At 36.2% G+C, this 21,362-nt stretch overlaps 2 protein-coding genes across 2 annotated transcripts; one reads left to right on the forward strand and one right to left on the reverse strand.

The window, feature by feature from the left end:
* The first annotated feature begins 724 nt into the window (after positions 1–724).
* Positions 725–4,528, forward strand: LOC148869882 (serine/arginine-rich splicing factor RSZ21-like). Its single transcript, XM_088972669.1, has 6 exons — positions 725–871; positions 2,353–2,449; positions 2,595–2,683; positions 2,863–3,076; positions 4,000–4,119; positions 4,339–4,528. Exons 2-6 carry the CDS (start codon positions 2,361–2,363, stop codon positions 4,373–4,375), a joined length of 549 nt encoding a protein of 182 aa, XP_088828795.1. The 5' UTR covers positions 725–871; positions 2,353–2,360; the 3' UTR covers positions 4,376–4,528.
* Positions 4,529–9,764: 5,236 nt separating this feature from the next.
* LOC148869883 (large ribosomal subunit protein uL1-like) lies at positions 9,765–18,063 on the reverse strand. The gene is made up of 6 exons (XM_088972670.1): positions 17,806–18,063; positions 17,606–17,659; positions 14,675–14,894; positions 13,200–13,365; positions 11,833–12,038; positions 9,765–10,018 (listed from the first exon to the last, which is right to left on the reverse strand). The coding sequence occupies exons 2-6, from the start codon at positions 17,608–17,610 to the stop codon at positions 9,965–9,967; spliced, it is 651 nt and encodes a 216-aa protein (XP_088828796.1). The 5' UTR covers positions 17,611–17,659; positions 17,806–18,063; the 3' UTR covers positions 9,765–9,964.
* Between the last annotated feature and the right edge of the window lie 3,299 nt (positions 18,064–21,362).

The following is a 21,362-nucleotide window of genomic DNA, read 5'->3' on the forward strand; positions in this document are numbered from 1 at the left end:
TACCAGTTGTAATACTACATACTGGGAGTTAATCTCCCGAGCCTTTCACTTGGTTGCCAGATTTGACTTGTCGCTTTTCGAATCTAGAGATGGGAATTGCTCGAGTCTTCCCATTAGGGAAATAAAGCTTCCGGAAAGAAATCTAAGCAGACTCGTTTCATGGAATTTTCTTCATAATCTATCCAATTTACAGTATATGGATCTATCCTACAATAAACTACAAGGGTCTTTTCTAGGTTGGTTCTGGTCGATGCTGAGCCTCGTCGAAGTCAATCTTGCCATGAATCGTCTTGGAGGAAATGTTGGTCTCCACCCCACCTCAAAAGCCAGTTCGGTTTCGTCTTTGTCGTCATTTCAAAAGCTCAATCTCTCTCACAACAATTTCACCAACTTGGTTCATCTGTCCGGATTCTCGAACCTCCAAGTACTCGACCTCTCGTACAACGATCTGAGAGTTTTGCCTTCTGGGATGGAGAACCTTGCGAAGCTTGAACATCTCGACCTCTCAAGTTGCAACATTTCAGGGAGCGTGGAACCCATCGCCAATCCCCTGTCCGAATAGTTATTATAAGGGTAGTATAGGGATTAAAAAATATTGCAACGGTTGACTTTTCATTATTTGGACGGAAGATTAACGGAAGGGGTCTTTGTCTCACGGTCATAATACAGAGGGTCTTTGTCGCAAAACAAAATATAAGGGGTCTTTGTCACAGACCTCATCTCTAGGAGAGGTTTTGATATTTTACCCAACAAAAGCTCATAAGTCATGACGGGAACGTTCTCGTTCACATCGAAGACTGCGAAGACAGCTCAAAGAGCTCCGCGAGCAAAGTTCTCCCGTCTTTTTGAGGTCTTGCTTCTGCTCTCTAAGGTAAAAATTTCTCCTTCTCTCTGTTTAGATGCTTTTAGTAATCACGCAGATCTCTACATGGACTGTCGATCTTCCTTTGAAACCCTAGAGGTTAACTACTTTTGGTGGTATATTTATTTTCTTTGTCTAGGCTTATTTCTTTAGATCTGATGTATATTTGCACTTGGGTCTTTGTCAATCGAGTCTGTTAGTTGCTTCTGGGATTCTGGTGGATTTTTTTCTTTTCCTGACGGAGGATATATAGCGAAGAATAGGAAAACTCCGGTTTGTTTGTCGATTGAAATCGTAAAAAGAGATCCCATTTTAGAATAAATGCTTTCGATCTGCAAAATTATAGGTTTCTATAAGGCATTTTTCATGCTTGTTATGGTTTCTTCTGGGTGTTTGTTCTAGTGAGCATAGTTAAGTTTCTTTTGATTTGATGCGCCTTGACGAAGTGCTTGTAGTATTAGTTTTGAGTGTTATCATTGCGATGAACCCGTTTTCATTTGTATGGGGTGCTATTGGAAGCTCGGTAATACATTCATGTGGCGGTTCAAAGATTTGATAAACATTGATATACCGTACTGTTTTTTTTTTTCTTCTTCTTGATTTATGGGCTAAGTTTTTCTATGGTCTATTACCTTTGCAGTGTGGTTCTCATCTATGGTAGTGCCTAATGCCTAATTAGAATGACTGCTACAAAACTTTATTTGTTGATATTGTTAGCGTTCTGCTTGGCTGTTGATGAACATATAATAGATTTGCTTAATTTAAGTGTACTCCATTTTTGTTATATATTGAGCGTGTTTAAGAAACGTGGATCAGCATATGCTGCATATCCCCTCTAAAAAGAATTGTAATGGGGAAACCCTGTTAACCATGGGGAATGTAAAGCGAAAAGGATCCAGTTGGAAAATTTGTCATCATTTTTAATTTTTTGGCAATAGTCAGGAATTGTGCCTTAAAGTTTTCCTTGATTAATAGGGGTGTCCCATTTATCAAAAATAGGGGTGCCCACATCAGTAACCACTAATCACTTTTTCCTTTCTTTTTCAAGAAAAATTTAGATTATGTTGGTATAATATAACATGTTTTTGTTATACTGCTTTCTTTGTTGTTATTTAGATGTCTTTAATAGTATGCATTATATTTATAATAATGCTTTTAAATATTTCCTGTTTTTCTTCTTTTCATGCATGTTGCTTGGTATGAGATGTATCTACATTTCAGAATGTTCATACATATCATTGGAGTCTGTAATATGCTTTTTGATGTTTTTACCATAGGTCATGTTCATGGTTGACTTGATAATGTGTTTTGAAGTCTTTATGCAGCATTCCTTTTGGACATTCTCTTTTGCTAACATTGTGTATCTTAATTTAGGACGTACGGCTACATTTGGTTAAAAATTCTGCTTCAAAGAATCACTATTTGAAGAATAAGTTCTGAGCCAAATGCAGCCTAGTTTAGCTTTACTTACTTCTCTTCTGTGCATTTAGTTGACAATATGTCTCGTGTGTACGTTGGAAATTTGGATCCACGAGTGACTGAACGCGAACTCGAAGATGAATTTCGTGTATTTGGAGTCCTGCGAAGGTAAAATGAATTTGAACTAGCCTTGTCTGCCTAGTTGTATAAATTGATTTGTTTCTTTTGATATTATTTTTAATGCATATTCCAAGCTTACGAAGGTGTTGATTCCTCTCTTTAGCCATTTGAATTATTTGACATCTTGATGCAGTGTATGGGTTGCACGAAAACCGCCAGGTTATGCATTTATTGATTTTGATGACCGAAGAGATGCACAAGATGCAATTCGTGAATTAGATGGTACATATCCCCCTTCCCCAAAAATGGAAAGGCAGAAAGAGCAATCTTTCTGTTCAAATGGAACAGAGATCTGATATTTCTTTATATCTATTTTTAATCTGAATTGCTATTTATTGTGTAATTTGGTTGCATTTTGATTTAAAGAGACATAATTTTTGTTTATCCTCTTATTGGAGCAGGTAAGAATGGATGGAGAGTTGAGCTCTCACACAACTCTCGTGGCCGTGGTGGTGGTCGTGGTGGTGATCGTGGGCGTTCCGGAGGGTCTGACCTGAAGTGCTATGAGTGTGGTGAGCCTGGTCATTTTGCTCGAGAGTGCCATTTACGCGTTGGTCCTGGAAGGCGTCGCAGCCGTAGTCCTAGATATCGTAGGAGTCCAAGCTATGGTAGAAGGTGAGATAATTTGTTTTATTCACTGTGTAGTTTTTGTACATCAGTGCATTAATCCTTTTGTTCTATCATGAGTAGAGTAGGTTGTTAGTTCTTGACATGTGTATGGTAGTTTGGTGCTCATGGTATGGCTCTTACAAGTTTTGGCCTCTAGGTTAGGTGTGGGTAAAACTAGTATGTTCATGTGCTTCATGGTTGTCGAGGCAATGCCTGAGCGATTAGAAATTTATAAAATAAAGAACTAAATTTTTCATGTGCTATCTCCCAAGTTTTTATACCTTTCAGCATGCATATTAACCAAAAAACTGGCAATTCTCTTTATTAAGAACATTGGAACATGGCAAATCATCGTATCTACAAGATAAAGGTATTTTAAATATATTGATTTCGATATTTTCAAAAATAATACTAATATAGTAAGTTCTTAATGGAGCAATTTTCATGTAAATTAGCAACTAAAGAAGGTTTTAATTTGTAACGATGAAATTTAAGATGGAAAGAGAAAAAGAATAAGGGTGGAGATACTGTTTTTTTTAATGTTAGAGAGAAAATAGAAAAAGCAAAAAGAAAAAGAAACCTCTTTATATTTCCATTCTTTTAAATTTCATTAGTGAAACTTTAAAATAAAGTATAAATGAATAGAATGTATTAGCACATATTAGTAAGATGTAGCAATATGAATGATATTATATTAGTAATAGAATGTATTGTCACCTAGGTGAGGCGCCCAGCCAAGGGTGCCTAGGCACACCTTGACAACTATGTGCGCTTGTACCAACTTATTGGTTATGGTGCTGTTTTTCAGTGCACGAGAAAATTGATGGTATGGGTTTATGGATGTCATGTAGCTTTGATATACAATAGTTATTACAACCTTCGATGGTCAGAATTTCTGTGTTTTATTTACTTTTGGTTACTTCTGGCAGGAGTTACAGTCCCCGTGGGCGTTCACCAAGGCGCCGCAGTGTGTCACCTCCTCGTGGTCGTAGTCGCAGCAGGTCACCGCAGCATCAACGTGGACGTGAAGAATCACCATATGCCAATGGGTAAAGTTCATATTTGCTCAATATCATTCCTTAAGAAATTTATGTGATTAAACTAGACCTTTCAATGGTCCCACCTGCAGCATAATGTGGCAGGGGGAACCAGAATAACCATCTGGTGGTGCTACATATATGGACCATCCTGTCGGTGGATCCCTTTAAGGTCATTAGTGGTAATTGTTATCTTAATGCTGAATTATTTTTTATTGAATTGGTGCATAGAAATGCTGCTAAAGATCGTCACAGGAGCAGGAGCTGATTTTGAAATTCCAACATGACTTCGTTGTGATTTGTGAGTGAACATGGATTAAGAATGTCAAGATGGTAACAGTACTTGGTTGCAACTATGTTTTAATTGGGCAACGACTCTCAGCCTCAGACTTCTCAGATTTGGATAAGTTTCTTTCCTTCATATTTGTTGTCCTTAGTTTTGTTTTTATTTTTTTAATCAATGCACATAGTTATAGTTTCTTTATATACACCAGGGCCTTAAGGAAAATTATAACGAGGTAAAAGTCAAGAATGTGACCGAGTTCTATACCTTTTCTCTTTTGTGTGTCGAGGAGGCGGGGTCCCTGCTTAAATGACTTGCTAGAGAATCCATGCTGCTTCGTCACACACTGGTTTTGTGGTTCTACACCTTGTGGTTTCATCCCTCAGTCGCCTTGTTTTGGGGTTCTACACCTAATGGCCTCATCTTTCGGTTCCCCTGCCTTTGGGATCTTTAATTGATTGACTGTGGATCTTGGTCACCTACCTCACTAAATGCTTCTGAGCGTGATTGATCCTCTCCGGTTGTGAAGGCGCCTTCCTCAAACTTCTAATGGCATTTTATTTTCTTTAAATTGAGGAGCTGCTTCAAACACTTCGAGCAGGAGCAGGTATCCCAATCTGTTTTTTCAAGAATTGGGTTTATTTTTTTGGGTGGATTGTTTTCCAAGCTACCGAGGCTTTCATTCTTTTCTTTTTGTTATCTTTTTATCTATTTTTCATTGATTCACAATATTTTCAAATTTTCAAAGAAAAAGGGGAAAGGATTTTCAGAAAACAAGGGGAAAAGATTTTAACAGTTGGAATTGAGCACCTCTCTCTGATATGTTCTTACACAAGGCTACAAATGAAAATGCTCAGTCATTGCAGCTGAGCGATTTAGAGCATACTCTAAATTGCTACTGAACTTTTGTGGTTGGGTTAGTTTTGGGGGAGGTCAATTTGTAGGTATAGTTTTTATGACTATTTTTCTCCTTCGTTTGGTTTTCTTAAAGAAATTTCTTTTAATCAGAATTGAAGGGTAGGTTCAGTTTTAAACTTGTTTTTCTCGGTTGCCCCCTTTAGGCTTGTTAGAAATTCTATTTCATCCTAAGTTTTGAGCTGAAGTGGTGAGTAGCATATTATATGGGGATTCCATTTGACCCCAAACTCAAGAGTGGGCGGTCAATCCGGGGATACATTTGCTCCTAGGGCTTGCTGATCTGCAGAGGAAGAACCTACAATAGTTACAAAATATTGGATGTGATCTAAAAAATTTGAGAAAAGCATCTGTCATTCATTGACGACAGGCTAGTTTCAGCATATGTCAATTGCTCACCTACTCGTGGATGTGAACTCCTTTACTGTCATGTTTTGAGCTTCGCTTTGTTGTTAGAACCTACAGCTTTTGTTGTGTCGGGTAGATCTGCGTCCTGGAAAAATAGTCTATTCGGATGGTACCTATGCTTGTATTCTTCGGCAGGTCGGGTATAAATGCTTGAATTCGACGTCTAATGGATCGTTAAAAAGGCTTACTTGATACAAAATTCGAATGAATAATAAATGCTTGAATTTGATCAATTAATTTGAATATACGAGTCCATTTGATTTTGTTTTTATCACCGTACTCCCTTCCAAATAAAAATTAACCTCTAATATAGTTTTACATAGTGTATTTGGTATCATAGAATTGCCCTTTAATTATTAGAGAGAAATGAAGGGTATTTGCATCATTTCATCCATGTGGCTATTGATGCTGTAATCGGTTTGGATCAAATCTAGTTGTCACCATGGTTTGAAGGTTATGGATAGGGATGGTAAGGTCTTTTAACTGGTAGCGGAGATTTGGATCAAATTTAGCGGTTTGACAATTATGGATGGGGATATGTAGCCCGTAAAGGAAGGATAATATGCAATATGCCAAGAATTCTGTACTTTGGGGTGGTGACAGGATGTGGTCCCAATCAAATATCCCAGAGCAAAATGCACTAAAGCTAACAGATAAAGCATAAACCAAAGTTTAGGTTCAATTTCTGTTTCAACTGACGTTTTCACTCAACGCATAACTCCCTTTAATTTGTTTGCGAGAGATGCCTTTACTTTCAGATTGTAGCACTTTGTTGCAACTTCCAAGACCAATTATCCCCTTTTTATTATATCTCCAAAACCCAGTTGATAAGGTATATGTTTGGCATTGATGCTGCATATACAGCACCGTTTTCTAATGTGTGGGTTGGAAGCACCGTTTTCTGATAAAATAATGTCCATTTTTTTGGTAGGAAATGTTGCTGCCAGGTAGGATTGAGAGACGGGCTCTGCTCTTCACATGCACATCCGCCATGTATTGGGAACATCTCCCGTGAATAATAATTAAGTACGGGAGATGTTCCCAATGCATGGTAGGATGTGCATGCAAGGCGCCAAGTGTGAGGAGCAGATCCGGTCTCGTTTCTTAGAGCAACAACAATATTTTTTGGTTGGCACTAGTGCTCCATGTATTCTCAGCATGGGTACCATTATAGGAAGTCCATGTCACTGTCACATTATGTCCTCATTAGCAGCAATGAGCTGCAATTCGAGAAAATGCCAAATTTGGCATTGCAACAAACGTGGCTTGGAGTTTTGTTTTTTTACAGGAAAATGGTTCCAAACAAACATGCATTTCTTGGAGCACATTTTTTTACATGGTGCTGATGTGTCACCGTTTTCTGGAGCAATGGTATCGATGCCAAAACCTAGAAAAAGTTAAAAAACCAATGATTTTATCAAAAATAGTGACCTGGACGATTGGACTGTAGGCTATAACTTTGCACTCCGATGTTCGATTGAAGTGATTTTTTTTTTCTTTTGGGTGACTTATTAAGATCTATGCGTTCCAATGAGCCATAAGTGCCTTGTCCCATTATTTTTTTCATAAAACCAATTTTTTAGCCTCAAATTGCAAATTTTGATTTTTTTTATAAATAAAAATTTTTTAAATGAATTAAAAACATATATTAAATATAAAATATTTCATATATTACATGTAAAACATAATTTATTAATAAAAGACATTTTTAAACATACCTACACACACACACACACATATATATATATATATATATAGTTGATGTGGCACGATCTGATCTGTCCGACCCAGACAATCGAACTGGCGACCCATGACCTGGAGGCAAAAACAGTCTGGCCTTTTTAAAACACTACATCTACGTAAAAAAACTACAAGTATCCAACTATCATCAATTAGTACCCTGTACTTTTTTTTTTTTTGAGAAAATTTCATATTACTATCCCGTATTTTAAGTTTAGTCACTTCGGTTCCCAAACTTTAAAACTTGACAATTCAGTACCTAAACTTTCAAAATGCACCAATCTAGTACTTGTCCTTGACCAAGCCCTTAAGTGGCATTTGAAAAGACACATGCCTTTGGAGTGTCATCTAATTTTCTTTATCAACCATCTAATTCACATTAATGGGTATTCAATCTTTTGTTGTCATTTTATTTAGCTTGTAGCTTATGTTGTGATTAGGTTTTCATTGATTTTTCTCTCATATTCTGGCATCGGTTTAAGAAGATAGAGTCACCATTAAAGTAGCATCAGCTTTGTCTCAAGTAACTAACAGTTCTCCTGCAAGTTAAGAACATAAAGTCGGAAATAAACGGAATGAGAATACACCACATCCTATTTAATCTCAGACATACAAAATTATCAATTACAATATTTAGAGAGCCTACAATGCGCATACATGTCTCAAGAGATTAAACGAACGCTGCTTGGGCATGGTTAGTGTAACGCTCATGCTGGACCGATCTACGGTGGCAGCCGTTGATGGTGGCCGGTAGAAGAAACAGCGGTGGTAGTGGTGCTGGCTTCAACACCAACACTAAGAATCTGGGGAGTGGGGACCGGCACAGTGATTTCTCTCGTTATTAAAGGTTTCATGTCAACAGTGAGCCATGGCTTCTGATGCACACCACTGGTTTGCTTCCTTGGCTCTGCTTACAATTCAGTAAGGATTCAGCCAATAGACCTGCCTCGCTGCTGCGAGGGCAGTGCCAAAAAGCTTGTTCTATTGCCTCCAACATTGCAAATTGGTGTCGAGCAAAATCGTTGGATGAATTGACATTCTTGATGGATTCAAGTTTCAGCCTTCAGATCAGAGTAATGCACTCGGTGGTTCTTGAATTGAAACGGGATCTCCAAGGGGTGACTAAATAAATACAAAACAACATTTTATACAATTCTCTGTTTATTGGGATTTAGTGGTGAAACAGAGGATAGCAAAGAGAGTTGTTCGTAAGTTCTTAATCGTAGTCACTCTCTCAGATATTTCATATTTGTATTAAGGGAGATTTTCTGAATGAAATGGTTGTAAGTTTTTCGGGTCATGTATTTCTGGCAGCATAATTGGACCCTTTTAGATGGTCAGACAGCATAGTCACCAGCAAATGAGATGGCATTCACCTCTGTTTCATCTTTTCAAGAAATAAGATAATGAACAGTGTTTTATTTCTAAAGGTACTTTTTAACATTTTCAAAAGTTTAGTCCATATGATGTCATGTGACACATAGGCCCACGATGGAGGAAACCTTTTAGGAAGATGAATTTAGCGTGAATTATTGTTTTACCTGATCCAACCTAAAAGTTTTACTCCTTCGAAACAAATTGTGTATTTCACTTATTCCATTGGCCAAGCCTTACAAGGTAATATATGCTGCACACAACATAAGATATTATTCAAATTGAAAGGGATTTGAAAGGTTTGGAGTTAATACTTCTTTCGGCACGAGAGTAATTGCTGACAGGAGAATAAACAACACAGGTAAGTTGCATAGGGCTTCCCAGTGAAACTGGAACGACGATGTAAATAGCATTCTTGTTAATTGAAAAAAAAATACTGGGGTAAATTTGTACCGAAAAAAAAAACATCTAAAATCTCTCAGATCCTTAAACCGATATGACCAAACATAACTGACTATTTCCATTTACAACAGCTAAAAGGGGGTAAGTCATTATTAATTGCAATGCCAAGCACATCCCTTAGACCGAAATGAGTAGAAATCGTATTTGGAAACATCTGCCATGTCATGTGACACATTGTGCTCACACCGTTTTCACAGAACTTTGCAGCCGTGCATTGGAAACATCTGCCATGAATAAAGTGCAAGTATGGAGATGTTCCCAATGCACGGCTGAGGGCTGTCACAGAACTATGTGAGAACAATTTTGGGAGGATTAAATCCGCACTCCCATATATAACACTACTACCTAAATTATGGTGCTTCCCTGAAGCTTCGTCAGTAAATCTACACAATAAACATGAATTATTTAAACATTAACGCTTCTATAACACTTGAGATATAAGCTTTTCGCAAAATAACCTACTAGCACGAACAGATTTTATCAAAGAAAAAATGCTAAAAATATCAACTTGTAACTCTCCATAAAGAAACAAAAACTAATATTCTTGGTAGCTTTCATCAAAAACCCAGTTGGGTAAATGGAACAAGAAGAATTTCATGAATTTCCAGAAAACGTTTATAAGTCTTTCAAATACCAACTCTCACTACACAGTGCTAACAATAAGAACCGGGTCACTTAGAAGATACGGTATGGCTTCCCCATAGAACTCTTCAGGTACAAGCACCTCACCTGGTTTCAGTACACAAAAAACATCAGTCAGCTACCACATAAGAATTGGCACAGAAGAGCAAGGAAAGAATTGGAAAGGTAAAATGGACAATAAAGTTACTTGAGTCTTTGAGATGTAAGTCTTAACAAACAAAAATTAATGTTTTTTTGGTAAAAAACAAAAAAAATAGTTGAGGGTATGTTTATTTCATCATAATTTTGCCCAAATTTGATATAACTTCAATTAAAAAACCCAGCATTAAAAATATAACTTAACATTTCATCAAAAATTATAAAACCGATTAGAACTGATTAAACCAGTTCATCAAAAACATGACAAAAAACATTCTTTTTTGGTAGGAAATTCCGTTGCTTAAAGAGAAGATGAAATTACATCAAATTTTTCCAGAACCTTTGTGCAATACAAGGCAAAAAACTCTTCACAGGTAAATGGGTGATCACCAGCATTTCTCTTCACAACAGCATGGAGCCATGAACAGCTATTTCCTATTCTGCTGTAAAGGGATCTTTGACACCTCTAATAATCTTGAGACATTTCTTAGACATCATACACAATCATATTTATAGGAGAAAACGTGTTCAGAATCTTCAGATGGCGGCTGTAAGTTCTTGCGCTGAAGACAAGCATCTAATTCAAAGATAACTATCTCTATCCCCAGCTCCCTGGCTACACTATACCCATCTAATGATCTATGAGCCAGTGCTTCCACCAGAAAACACTAAAGGGTGCAACTTGGGTGGGCTCAGAATGGGCTAATGGGCCTAACCCGAAGGCCAGGCCCGAACCAGTGTAAAATGACAACTCAGTCCAAAATGAACTTGCACGAGTACAAAATAGTACCTCTCCCCACCTGAAATTTGCCTCCCCTGGTGATTCCTAACTACCACTCTAACTCAAATAGACCCGTCAAAAAAACATGATCTAAAGCCTGAAACTTTTGATATGTAAAATACCAAGTCTAGTTTCAAGATACAAAAACCTAAGGTACGAATGCACTTACTGAGCTAGCAAGAAAAAGTTGTCCAGTCATAAAATAATCTAGGGTTGATACTTCAAATTTCACAATTTGACCCACCAGATACTCAACCCTCCTGTGATCATAACCCCTAACAATAAGATTCCCCCTTAAATAACTAAGAAACAACACATAATAAATTCTCATGGGTTCAACTTGTATAGTGACTTCAGTAGTAAAACAAATGATGTTTTAAAAACCAACCTGGAGGCCAAACAGTTTTTGCCGCCAGGTCACCAGTTCAACCATCCAATTTAAAAACATGCATCTATATATCTGTGTATAAACACATCTTATCAATAAATAATGTATAGTTATATTCTATATATAATAAGTATTATTTTATATTTTTTAATTCAGTTTTTAAATTTTTATATGTAAAAAATGCAAAATTACAATTTGAGGCCAATAAAAGTTTAAAAAAAAATCGGGAAATGCACCTAGGGCCCCTTGGAACACAGTTCTTGAAAAGTTACCCAAAATCAAAAAAAAAAAGATCAACCAACCAGACATCGGAGTGCAAAGTTATGCCCATGGAAGTTGGTATACATATTTAGTGTGCAACCTATGACCCACTCAACAGGTTGAATGAGTCAACCGTTCAACTGCCCAGGCCAAAGGGTTTTTAACCAGGTCAACAGTTTTTGACCAATTCCCAAGTCTTAGGAGAATCAGACCTCAAATCATGGCCAGGTGATGGTTCAATGGTTCAATCAGACAGGTCTACCGCAGGTTGAAAACAAAGTAAAACCAATATTAGTAGTCAATAGTGCTTAGTCATTAGGTGTATCCACTCACATTTTGCCAATTCTTCTTCAACAATGACACAAGGAAGTTGACACTGAGTTGCACATTTTGGAATATTTGCTTCTCCTCCATTGAGCAGTTCCCAACAGCAACTCCCATGCAAAGAACCTTCTTTAGTTGGAACTTCACCATGGCTTTAGTTTCGTTAACTTTTGACTCCAAGCTTTCCTGGTGAGTCACCAATGTTGGGAACTTTCCTGCATCGCCAAAAAAACCAAATAAGATACCCAGCATGGAAGGTAGTTTTAAATTCTATGCAATCAAAACAGTATACACTGCATCAGCCCAATCAAAATACAATATTTTAACTCAAGCTTGAGAATATTACGAATCACATGGTGGATTGTGAATGCTCAGATACAGCATGAGTTGCAACAAGGTCTCATCCCAACTTCCCCTTTATAAAGCAAAGGCTTAGCAATTAAGAAACCGCTCATAGTTATATAGCCTATCTAAAAGAACACCACACCACCAAATTGATGGTTCTAATAATTGCCCAATAGTTATAGCCAATCTATAAGTGGTTGTATAAAATCTACAATTCAGATCAGTTACTGTCTTGTTGGTCATATTTTTAAATGAAAGTGTAGGTGCTTAGCCACTTTCAAAAAAAACTAATTAGAGTTCATAGAAAGTAGACCAACATCAGAATACTGTTGGTGAGCTGACTGACCAATCACATAGATAGCTGCCCAGAAAGGCTTTCATGTGAATGGCTAATTAGCCACCAATGGGCATTCAAGTCATAACAGATCTAGGAAGAGCTATAAAAGCTACTAATGCCTATAAAAAGAAACATGTATAACCATTCAAATAAAAAATTATAACTGAGACAGCTGTTATGGAACAATACCCTAACAAGTAAAACATAAAGGGTATACAGCAAACTTACCAGTACCCACAAGGATTAACAATGGACTTCATTTCTATTCACTATTTTTATGGGCCCATTAATCAGGATGCTCTTATTTCACAAGATTGATAATTGGGGTCCTTCTATCGAACCATGTTCAAGAGGACCCTTCTATTGAACCAATAACAAGAGGATCCAATTATTATAACTGTATAATTGAAAGGCATTACAACATCTCTAATACCAGCAAAAGACAGAAAATCGTGAGGAATGGGTAGATTAACTTTTAAGCTAAATAATCCCGTGGTATTTGCACTATTTGGACATTGCAAACCAATCAAGACAACACTCATGAAATAATGATAGTGCTTTCACCATTTGTCACCACATTAAGCATGTGGTGAATCAAAAAGATCAACAATTACATGGTTCAGATGTTTAAAAAAGGAAATACTGTTTATGATCAACAATGTCTTCAGACCAAAAGTTATACACTTCTACTTGCCTGCTTTGTTGAGACCAGGGCCAAGAAGACGAGGGATCTGCTTAATGATGGCTTCAGATGCAAGAAAAGCATGGTATCTCTTTGCAAGTTTCTTGACCAATTTCTTGTTTTTGTTTAGTTTCTTAAGCCCCTCCACATCCATATATTCCAATCCAATTTTCTCTGCCTATACTCCAAAGAAGAGAAAATGTAATAAACACAAATGCCACAATACCATGCAACAATATCACTAATAAAATCTTAAAATAAAAAAATAGAACTAATCAAAAGAAAAGAAAAGAAAAAATTATTTTCTTTGCCAGTTCATGAACTAACAAGGCTTAGTCAATTTTCTACCAGAATTGAACTTGTAAAGGAAAACATGCTACAGGCAGACATGCATATTGATTTAGAAGGTGTGCCTCGGTGCACAAGTGAGGCACATTTTAAGGTAAGCACTTCACCTAGGTCCCAGACACACCACTTTCAAATGGTGCTTTTTAAGTATCGTGGCTGAGCCTATACACCCATCAACCCCTAGCGACAAGTCCAAACAAATCCGCATTAAGATTTTCGTAATCCCTAAAAAAGATTTTATAATTTTAATTTTTTTAAAATAACTTTTATTAGGATAAATGAATGAACAACATTAGCAAACATGGACTTGTTTGGGTTTGCCTCAAGGGGCTTGGTACAAAGGCAGCTAGTAGAATTAGGAATCAAAGATGTAACATCAAATTAACTATCTGAAAAAAAATATGCAACTGAGAAAGAATTACAGAAATTAAAAGTTTGACATGCTTGAATATGTTTTGCAAACTAATTTTATTTTATTTGCACTGTTCACTTTGAATATGTTTAATATGTTATGTTTATGTATTTAAATTTGAGCTACTACATTATTTAAACATTTAGTTAAAAATTAAAGTTTGATTTTTTAATTAATACTATTTTTAGTATTTTCTTTTTTCTATTTTATTGCTTCTTCGCAATACTTATTTTAAAATTTTTTGCCTTGATTCAAAAAGGCCCACACTTCACGTTGCACCTCGAGCACAAATGGCCTTGCACTTTCTTTGTGCCTTGCACTTTTAAAACACTGGACATGTATGACAAGTGCAATGGGTATGATATATGTAACAACAGTGCATAGCTTTGGAATCATAAAATGAAATATATATATATATATATATGATCCCAATCATCTGGGGTCTTTGGAGGGGCGGACTGGATACTGTGCCAACTTTTGGCATTTTGCACAAAGTGACAGCTCTCAAACTCAAACCCATGTGGCATGTTCTCACTCTTGAAAACATGAGATTTTACGATTACACCAAGCAATGGCCCCTATATCCCAAACATGATTAAACTCTATAATTTCCTCAACAAATGATTGTTACTATACACATGTGAAGGGAAAACCCTCAATCAAATGATTGTTACAATATACAATGTGAACTTTTTTCCCGTCAGATGTTTGATCGAGTATAAACTACCTCTTCAACATGCTGTGCATCACCAAGCATGCAGATCTTCATCTTAGGACGAGGAATATGTGGCAGCTTGACAGAACCACTGAAACGCTTGTCCTTCTGAGGGTCATAGTTCTTCAAACCAATTTGGAGTTCAATGGTCTCCACAAAGTTACGTTTTTTCTCCTTGGTATCTGCCATGATACCAGAGATGGCTTCTCTCAATGCATCACTCTGAAGTTTACTGCAAAAGGAAAAAATAAAAACAAAATAGATTTAGGTTATAATGAAAACAGTTTCTACTTTGCAACAGCAATTCATGCATAATGCTTAAATAGACAGTAGCCATTCACTGGGTGGCATGGAACTATATCAGATTCACATTTCACATTAGTAGCTTAATAGACTAGGATTTAAAAACTCCTTGTTGGGTATGGACAATGTATTATATTCATGGATCTTAAGCAATCATAAGGCATACCACAACCCATCCAGGCAGGGGCGGAGCTAGGATTTTTTATTGAGGGGGGGCCAAAACATAGAAAACATGGATTGGGGGGAGCAAAAGCAAGGAAGCATGGGTAAGGGGCCAAAAATATAAGTGGAACTTAAATAGATTTTATGGGAAATTTGAAGGAAGGGGGGAGGCATGGCTCCCCTCCCCGCCCCCTGGCTCCGTACCTGCATCCAGGCAAAAAATAGATAGATTTGGTAAGCTTGATTTTGCTCATGGACACTGAAACTGAAAACAGACACATCTAATGGACCAGGACCCAAAGCCACAGGTATTGGCTGAAGGAACAGTGAACCCTGCTTTCATGTCCTGCTTTCATTCAAGATATGCAATCATTTTGGGAATTCATAGCAACCCAGATGAAAAAAGCTTGGCTCTTTGGAAAATAACATGGACTGTTCCAAATCTTCCTCCACATGACACATTACCCCATTTTGTGCTTAACTTGCCTTTTTAATTAAAAGAACATTGATTGCAATAACTTTCACCCCAGACCTATGTTAACATGTCATGCACATGAAGATTCAAAACAGCCCACACTGTTTTTTTCCAACCAGCCAAACTTATCCCGTGGGGAGCGCATCATCCCCCCATTGAAATGATAAAGGAAAACCCCTTAAAAAAACAAACAATGTAACAGAATGCAAAACAAATAAAGCATACAGGGGCGTTCAATGTTCAATGTTTCAACAACATATGCCCTGAATTGGAGGTAGCTATACAGCTTTTTCAAGGCATTTTAACAAAACACTAATTTAATAGTTAAATAACATTAAAACAGCCCTCTTCTTAATTTTTGAAAAAAAAAGAAATTTAAAAAATATATATATGATTCATTAGGTACAAAGTACTGATACACCCCTTCCATCATATCAGTCTGTATCAATACTTAGAACCTTGCATAAAACTTAAGCTTCACTTGTTTTCATTGGAAACAAAGCTTCTTTTCTTTTGATAAATGAAACAAGGTTTCACTTTTGTAGTAGGTACACCTTGTTAGACCCTTAACTTCAAAATTTCATTTCTCATTGAAGAAACAGAACATGCAATTCACCAATATACTTCAAACAATGTGAAAATAGATGTGCAATAGCCATATTTTATATATAGTAGCATGACAAATTTTCATTGTAAACCCTTTCTTTAGATAATGGTTAATATTACTAAGAAAATCAAGTAGGCGATGATATACTAAGGGAATTAAAAACTCATAAACTTGTTACAGTAAGAACAAAGGGACCAAACACGTTTCCCCCTAGTAGAAATCATTAGTTTAAATGGTTAAGAAGAACCACACAAGACAAAACAAACAAATGAACAACATAAAAACTTTGCATTGATTTCAAACGCCATCATCTAGATGTCAAAATCCACCTGATACAAGGACAGGTAACTCACTCTTTTGCTAGAACCAAGTACAAAAAAGTGGTTGCCTCTTGAAATCCCTTCATAAATTTAAGGTTGTATTTCGTGCCATATCTGTTTCTACTTGAAACGTTTTGTTTTGAATATTTTGATCAATACAAATTTGTATACAACTGATATTTGAGGCTTTTATAGTTGAAACAGGTATTCCTTAAAAATCGATGTGTGGGGAGGTTGCTTGTGGCAAGTGTCTAACCAATGATAAGCTGATCGCAAGAGGTTTGATTCTTCCGCCTAGTAGCAGCCCTTCTGCAACTCTGTTCCTGAGACTGCAGATCATCTTTTAGCAGGCACATTTGGTCCTACTTCTTAGTAGACGGCATTTTGATGGTCTTAGTAAGTGAGGCAGATCTTTCAGGCAGTTGCTGCCAGCGGCTATCATCTGGGCTATCATGATGGAGATACATAGCAGAGCTTTTGAAAACAAAGTCTCCTATCCGGAAGAATTATGCTGCAATGCGGCAGCAAAGATTCTTTCTTGAACAGGCTATTATAACATTACTGTGGATCGGTTCTTTTGTAATTAGCCTACTTCTGATCCTTTTGAATACACACATAATTGTAAGCTCACTGTACTAGGAGTCTCCCAAAAAGTTTCAGGTAGAAACAGCAATAGAATCAAAAACAACCTAAATAGTTACTTCAAGAAAATACATTTGAGCAGATAATAGAGCACCCCCAAAGTTTTGACATAGAAAATTAGCAATATTAACATTTGCCATACTGAAACAGAAAAATAAAGGCCACATCTTAAGGGGAAAAAAAAAGCTATTCCGTGTTGTGAACTAGCAAACGGGTAAAAGAAGATAGATCAAAAAAGGATAAAACCCCGAAAAAGCAATCACATAAGGAAGAACGGAATGACGAATTCCCAGCTTTTGGGGCACAAATTCACGAGCTCAAATATCAATTCTTCTGATTTTCGATGTGAACAACGAAAATACTAGCATAGAGTCAACTAAATAAATCATGTTGTTCGGTTGTTCCAACAGGAAAATGATGAAGAAGAAGTATACCTCATGGCTACTATTTATGCTTTCAGGAGTTTCCTAAGAGATCACTCTCCTGTCCTGAAAGTCAAATAACGTAAATCATTAGTAAAAGATCCGATTGTCCAACAGAATACAGATCTTTAACCTGAACCATAAACAATTTACTAGCCAGAAGTGTTTGCTAAAGGAGCTTGCAGCAAACGAGAAGGAGTAACCGAACTCACTCAAGCTAAGCGGCGGAGATCAAAACCCTAAACCAGGGTTTCTTACCAGCCGAATTTTCTAAAGGGAGGAGCCGAGCAGGTCCCCCTGTCGCGGTATAAAACGCAGGGAAACCCTAGGCACGTGCTTATCACACGAGTTCTTAAATAAAACTAATATGTGATAAAAGTGCGGTTAACCGAATCAATCATTTTGGTTTTGGTTTGGTATTTTTAAAAAATGGAAAGACTGGTTTGATTTTTTGTTGACCTATAAAATCTGATGGGTAATTGAACCGACTGGTATATATTTTTAATATATATCACATATTTTCTATATATTATATATAAATATATGTTATATTTATAATAGTCTATTTATAAATATATTATATATTTTTATAATATTTATAATAAATTATATATCATTTATTATTTATAATATTATATTATACATATATTTATATAATATATATTATAAATATAAAAAAGTGAAAAATCGATGAATCGAATCGGTCAAAAATTAAAACCGATGATACTAATTCGATTTGTAAAAAATTGCCCATAATTCGATTAACCGAACCATGAACACCCTACCACTCTATCATAATTTATAATTTGTCCCCGTGACGGACTGGGCTCAACATGGCACTTTTTTTGGGGGGTAAAACATTAAAACATGTCCTGGATTTTCAGAAATTGATTTAAACATATACTAAGATTTTAAAATATACATAAAAATATGTTGTGGAGGGATCTACAGGACTTAAATATACCCTCCATCAACGAGACATCACTTTCGCACTCATAAAACAATTGTAAAATCCTATTTTATACTCCTTAATATAACATACTTGTTTTGAAAATCTGAAACCATAGTTTCAAATTAGACACGACATCAACAAAGTAATCATAGTATTGATCTTAAATCAAATAGTTTTTAAGTCAAAACGTCTTCCTTGAATTACACAGTTATTAAGTTCAAAATTATTACAGAAGTAATGTCTCTACATCTCAATAATAAAAAAATAATATAACAAAAAATCACAAGAAATAAGTATAAATTTGAGAACTTTAGTACCTTGTTGGATTGCCTCAATAGGTGAATTGTCTAAGTCATGATTTTAATATACAATCAAGAACAAACAGTACATAGGAATTTCACCTATTGTTATTAGCCAAAGAAGAAAAGAGTGTTGGAGACAAAGGCCCAGCCTTTATGCTCAATTGATTTGGAATGGGAGGCTTGAATATTAGGTAGATCAAAGATGTCCCTACATAACCAAGAGGATATTCCTTTTTGTTTTTGTTAATTTGAAAGGAAATAAAGGGCAAAAGAGTCATATGATATGTTTAAGTCCTATTCAAAAACCCATGGTATATTTAAGACAATTAATAAAAACCCAATATATGTTTAAGTCTTTTACCCTTTTATGAATTAAACCATCTAGCAATATCCTCTTGAATTGAGGTGGATTTCTTCGTTGCAGCTCAGTTCTAAGCTTCTATGTGCAAAAGCCTTGGCAATTTGGCTAGCTTGTGTGCAGCTGGTTTTTGGGTGTTATCTATGCTATTGTTGGGTTGGATTTCAGTCAACCAATCTCCTATCTGAACAGCCCTGTTTTAGCTTCCTTCTCCCCTTTTATAGCCATTCGGAATGACATCCATCATCTCATCTCCAATTGTTTAGAAGTCTCATTTTGTTCATGTTAAGCAAGATTCAAATACTTTGGCCCATGAGTTGGCCTTGTCCTTGGCCCAGGGTGTGGGTTTGCATTTTTGGATCTGCTTTCCTCTTTGTTTTTTAATGAGATCACATTGATTACCAAAAAATCAAGGTAGAGCATAGGGTTGCCTACCAAACACAATCCAAATCAAAAAGTTTGCTTCCTGAGCCAAAATATGGGAGCCCTATATGAAATGTACGAGTTTTGTTAAGAAAAAATGAAATTAAAGGATATTCTTATATAATTCACATTTCAAATTTGATTTGAGCCAAGGTGATCCAAGCCCAATTCAAAACATTATTCATTAGGTTATGTTTTACCAAGGTTTAAAGTATTTATACACCCAATAGGCATTATCAAATGTTTTGATACTACAAACATCAACTTTTAGTTTTTTTTTTTTTCCTCGGTATCTTAGGTTTGTCTACCCCCTGAAAATACCCAAAATTCCAAACCCCTCGTACTTGTAGTGTTAGTGGCTTGTCGGTGCAATGCAATGTGCCTAATAATCCAACTTAGTTTTTGCACGGGCCCTAAGCTTGGGTTAAGGCTTCAAGCAGCTCGAGGAGAGTTAAAGCCCTAATCTCGGACTGACCCAACTTGAGTCCACTGAAACAAATACATGTGTATGAAAGCATAGTTGCTCACGTCACCCTTGCTCTCCATTTTCCCTTCCCCCTTTCCTACTTCATCCTTAACTCTCTCTCTCTCTCACACATATTCCCCCTTCCTAGCCCTCTCATTAAGCTAAGTAACCTATATTATTAGGCCACATGAGCACTTTTCTTTCCTCCATTTTATCCCCAAAGAAATCCCTGACATTTCTAACAAAGGAAACATTCTAGGATAGGCTACTTTCTACTACCAAAATTAGTTACAACATTGAAACAAGAAAATATAGAAGGAACAAGAGATTGGAGATTGGATTCGGCCTAGAGTGATAGATGTCATCTCTATCACTCATCATGAAACCACTGAGAGTATATGTGAGAGCAGTGTTTAATTTGTTAGTGCAAATGAATTGGAAAAATGCAAGCCTGTCCCTAACCTGGAACATAATCTCAAGTCTCCATTACACTTTAAAGCTTGGTATACACCCAAGCATATAGAGTTGTAATGTGGGCTATGCATGATCCACTTTTGCGAGCCGCTTGCACTGTAGTGGGTTGTGTTGTACTGGCATGCAGGCTTGGCATGTCGTGCCAACTCAACACAAATACCCCAGGAGTGAAGTTCATCACGACTCGGGGTTCGAGCCCTAGCCAGTTGGGGTCGTGGGCCTGTCTTTTTCTTTTAACTTTTTTTTTCTATTTTTGTGCGAAGTAAAAAATGGCATAGAGTTGAAGAATACAAAATAAACAAAAAAACACAAAACCTTTAACCAATTAAACAACCAATTGAAAAGAAAAATCTACAAAAATTATTCCATTTGAATTTAATGTTTACAATTCATTTGATCAATTGATCATAACATTAAATTGAAAAAATACAATGGAATTTAATAAAATAATAACAAAATTGTAAATAAAAAATTTACAATGGGATTGAAAAATCACAAATAACTTTCAAATAAATTTGAAAACCAAAGTTTACAATAATGTTAAAAATATTGTACAACTATTGAATATTCACAAAAAATGGCTTCAATATGTCATTCATATTGAAATCCCTTATGACTTTTACAATTATGTCCCTTGAAATCCCTTCATGATTTATGTGTCATGTCCTTCTCGGTCTTGCAATATGTTATTGGCATCTAGCCAATCCTTCAAGCATATGTACATTTTTAGGCTTTCGTCATTCATATCACTTTTTTTTTTGTCATCTAATACCTCGGTACTTGCACTAAAAACA

This window comes from Nelumbo lutea, chromosome 2 (assembly GCF_056320005.1).
Source record: "Nelumbo lutea isolate HS-2025 chromosome 2, American lotus-T2T, whole genome shotgun sequence".
In the NCBI taxonomy this organism is placed as follows: domain Eukaryota; kingdom Viridiplantae; phylum Streptophyta; class Magnoliopsida; order Proteales; family Nelumbonaceae; genus Nelumbo; species Nelumbo lutea.

Excerpts from the sequence above, each read along its gene's own strand:
- LOC148869882 (XM_088972669.1), top strand. The coding sequence starts at position 2,361 with ATGTCTCGTGTGTACGTTGGAAATTTGGATCCACGAGTGACTGAACGC. Across the intron at positions 2,684-2,862 it reads TGCAATTCGTGAATTAGATG|GTAAGAATGGATGGAGAGTT; the intron begins GTACATATCCCC and ends TTATTGGAGCAG. Across the intron at positions 4,120-4,338 it reads GAATCACCATATGCCAATGG|AAATGCTGCTAAAGATCGTC; the intron begins GTAAAGTTCATA and ends ATTGGTGCATAG.
- LOC148869883 (XM_088972670.1), bottom strand. Across the intron at positions 12,039-13,199 it reads CCCTGGTCTCAACAAAGCAG|GAAAGTTCCCAACATTGGTG; the intron begins GCAAGTAGAAGT and ends TTGGCGATGCAG. Across the intron at positions 10,019-11,832 it reads TGAAGAAGAATTGGCAAAAT|GTGAGGTGCTTGTACCTGAA; the intron begins GTGAGTGGATAC and ends TACTGAAACCAG.